The sequence below is a fragment of the Somniosus microcephalus genome, unplaced genomic scaffold, assembly GCF_052327205.1.
Source record: "Somniosus microcephalus isolate GS21.2 unplaced genomic scaffold, FLI_Smic_1.0 scaffold46, whole genome shotgun sequence".
In the NCBI taxonomy this organism is placed as follows: Eukaryota; Metazoa; Chordata; class Chondrichthyes; order Squaliformes; family Somniosidae; genus Somniosus; species Somniosus microcephalus.
The window spans coordinates 708,128-711,640 of NW_028225233.1; the positions used below are offsets into that span (position 1 = coordinate 708,128).

Consider the following 3,513-nt stretch of genomic DNA (forward strand, 5'->3'; position numbering starts at 1 on the left):
ACAAAACACACGGAACCTGAACGTGAGACCGGCACTCAATGAACATGTTATTGGGAGAGCCGAATATGAACGGATGTTTAGAACCGAGTAGAAATTGAGTGAGCGGTGGATGGGCTTACCGTTCGTTGTTGGGACAATAATTCCATAGGGAGAAATATATACATCCGGAACCATACAAACATTTCCCCTTTTATTTGGCAGAATCGAACCAGAATTGGAGCTCTGGTTAATTTAAAATATTTCCAATAGTAACTAAAGTTCCCGCCTGTCCCCGCATTAAGAGCTGGCTTTAAAGGTGAGTGTCAGACTTCAGGCACCTCGTTCTCTCGGATCTATCCCAGTATGTGAAGTTGGATCAATTTACTATCAGAAATTACATAGTTTCCGACTCACACTGGGCGTGTTCATTCAGTCTATTGGGCAGCTCACTCACATTTCAACCTAGATCATAAACGCACCTTCAGATATTCACTGCCCCCACTATAAATCCCCAGTTACATTAACACAAGACTTGCACGGTGTGTGCACAGACCAATTTGCCTTGCGCCGATCGCAGCTCTTTCTTTTGCTGATTTGGTGGCTCTTAAAAGAGCCGTTGTTGTATCTGGTGCTAAAGTCTGTAGCCGGGCAGAGTGAGTTTAGGCGCGCTCCCCGCGGATGCGGCGAGCCAGCTGGATATCTTTGGGCATGATGGTGACTCGCTTGGCATGGATGGCGCACAGGTTGGTGTCCTCAAAGAGCCCCACCAGGTAAGCCTCGCTAGCCTCCTGCAGGGCCATGACGGCCGAGCTCTGGAAGCGCAGGTCGGTCTTGAAGTCCTGAGCGATCTCCCGCACCAGGCGCTGGAAGGGCAGTTTGCGGATCAGCAGCTCGGTGGATTTCTGGTAGCGGCGGATCTCCCTCAGAGCCACAGTGCCGGGTCTGTAGCGATGGGGCTTCTTTACTCCGCCCGTAGCTGGAGCGCTCTTCCGGGCCGCTTTGGTCGCCAGCTGTTTGCGAGGAGCTTTGCCTCCGGTCGATTTGCGCGCTGTCTGCTTGGTCCTGGCCATTTTCTGAACCGATCTCAGCACAATCTGGAACACATAGACTGTTAATGCGGAATCTGCTGTGTGTCCGCCTTGTTATACTCAGTGAGGCACCGCCCCGAGCACTGATTGGCTGGAGACCGGCGCCCAGACACTTCATCCCAATTCTGACCAGTCAATGAAACGCTGGACTCTCAGACCCCGATTGGCTGAGCTGGGATTAATCGCCCATTTCAAAAGGCCCGCCAATTTTAGTGCAGGAAATAACCGTTTTGACACAAATCAATTTTATCCTGCACAAATTGAAAGGATCATTGCCGGAATCATTGAAAGTTTTAAATGTACCTTCTTGGGCTTGGTGCTTTAGGGCCCTTCTCCCTCTGGGCTGTTGATGCTGACAGGAGCGGGGAAAGGGACCCGCGCCAATCTCCCGCTCTTCCACTCGATTCCTCTCACCTCTCCTCTCCAGCCCATTCAGAATTTCCCTCCGCCCGTCCCATTGTGAGGTTAGCCGCCGCTTTCAGGGGAGAGGATCAGAAATCAGTCGCTTCTCTCTGTCCCCGTGGAGCCTGTGAGAAGGGCTTGGCCAATAATCTGTCATTCGGGAACTGTGCAGTGAGAGATCTGATACTCGGCACATTTTAGATTGCTGAATGGAGATTTATTGCCGCCGGTTACAGTTCAGAGGCTGACAAATTAAACCTGTTCATAGAACAGCGCAAGGAATGTGTGACGGTGAACGCAGAATAACAGAACGAAGGCCCGACCAGCCTGCTAATTATTACAATTATAATCATTACAGTACAAGACAATGAACAAATGTATAGATGTGATGTGGCTTTTCACTGAGGAGAGAATGTGCCGTTTGGGCAAATAAACCTCTCTCGAACCTTGGTGCAACCGAAAGCTAAATTCGGAAATTCCAAAATCCACAACGCAGCGCAATCCGTTTCTAATATTTCTGGCTACAATCTATTTCTGACCACAATCTAACCCCGCTCCCGTCGCAAGGTCACTGCTCTCTCTGTGAGGCGTTGGGTGGCTCTTAGAAGAGCCTTTGTGTTGTGTTTGGTAAAAAGAGTCGAGTTGTTCAGCCGCCGAATCCATAGAGAGTGCGGCCCTGCCTTTTCAGAGCGTACACCACATCCATGGCAGTGACCGTCTTGCGCTTGGCGTGCTCAGTGTAGGTGACCGCATCCCTGATCACATTCTCCAGAAAAACCTTCAGCACCCCGCGGGTCTCCTCGTAGATCAGACCCGAGATCCGCTTGACACCGCCACGGCGAGCCAGACGGCGGATGGCTGGTTTGGTGATGCCCTGGATGTTGTCACGGAGCACTTTACGGTGTCGCTTGGCTCCGCCTTTGCCAAGTCCTTTGCCTCCTTTACCGCGTCCAGTCATGATGGTTCTTCACTCAAATTTCTGCTGAATGAAAAACGAAAGGCTTCTGGCTGCTCTTATATACAGCCGACTCCGACCTGACTGAGATAGCGCAGAGTGAGAGAGGCGGGGAGGGGAGGATACAGAGTGAGAGATTGAACAGAGAGCTGGAGGGGAGGAGACAATTTCAAGAGTGACAGACAGAGCAGAGAGCGGCCTCTGATCTTCCAGCTCCACCTCCAGCTTTCTGCAACCGCCAATTTCAAACCGTTTATCGACAGTAGAACGGAAACCCAGCGCTCCGCACAAACCCTTACAGAGTCGGACTTTATATTCAAGGGTTTCCTGAAACCAGAAGCTTTTTAAATAAGGTCCTGTTACAATTAACTATCAGTAATATTCCCGCCTATATACAGTCCCTTCGATCACAAGTCATCCCGTCTCCTTCCATGTCAATCTCTGACCTTATTCCATCTCCCCTCACAGGCGGGTTCAGCAGTTTACAAACACTTTATTCCAGGTGATTTGGAGAATCTCAGGTGTTGGGGTTTGAGTTGTGACGTGGGGTATCTCCGCCAGTGTCACCGTCTCACCCTGAAGCTGTGAACCCCTGAAAATGACCATAACCTGAGACTGGAGCCGAACACCCCACCCCCAGTTCGAGTGAGGCCCGGCCCGGAATTCCCATTCTCTGTGTTTTATTGCAGACACTGGAGCAGGGGTGGGTGCAGCGAATGTCTGCGAGTCACCAGGGAGCCGTGGTTCATTTGAAATGATTTCAATCGGGAATCTGAGCCCGGCCCCGCGACATGGATCATCTGTGTTAGATCAGTGTGTTAATGGAGACACGGAATGCAGGAGTTGATTTAACAAGTGTTTATTGAACAAAGTCTGGTGGTGAACTAACTACACAAGACGCTATACAGGCTTATATACCCGAGTGGTTACTACTGGTACTACAGTATACAGGGGCTTCAAAAACATAGTTCCTCTTAAAGGTACATACACTACAATTCCTCCCCTTTTTGATAAATAGTACATAACATTTTAAGTAATCATTAAATAACATTTTTACAAGAACAGTAATATACACATTTGCTGAAGTTA

The 3,513-nt window shown here is 49.6% G+C and overlaps 1 protein-coding gene across 1 annotated transcript; it reads right to left on the reverse strand.

Annotated features, from left to right (window-relative positions):
* Positions 1 to 597: 597 nt before the first annotated feature.
* On the reverse strand, positions 598 to 1,074 carry LOC147083665 (histone H3). The gene has a single exon (XM_085980134.1). The coding sequence runs from the start codon at positions 1,047 to 1,049 to the stop codon at positions 639 to 641; it is 411 nt and encodes a 136-aa protein (XP_085836260.1). The 5' UTR covers positions 1,050 to 1,074; the 3' UTR covers positions 598 to 638.
* Between the last annotated feature and the right edge of the window lie 2,439 nt (positions 1,075 to 3,513).

What these genes read in the sequence shown, in the direction of transcription:
- LOC147083665 (XM_085980134.1), bottom strand. Translation starts at nt 1,049, where the DNA reads ATGGCCAGGACCAAGCAGACAGCGCGCAAATCGACCGGAGGCAAAGCT.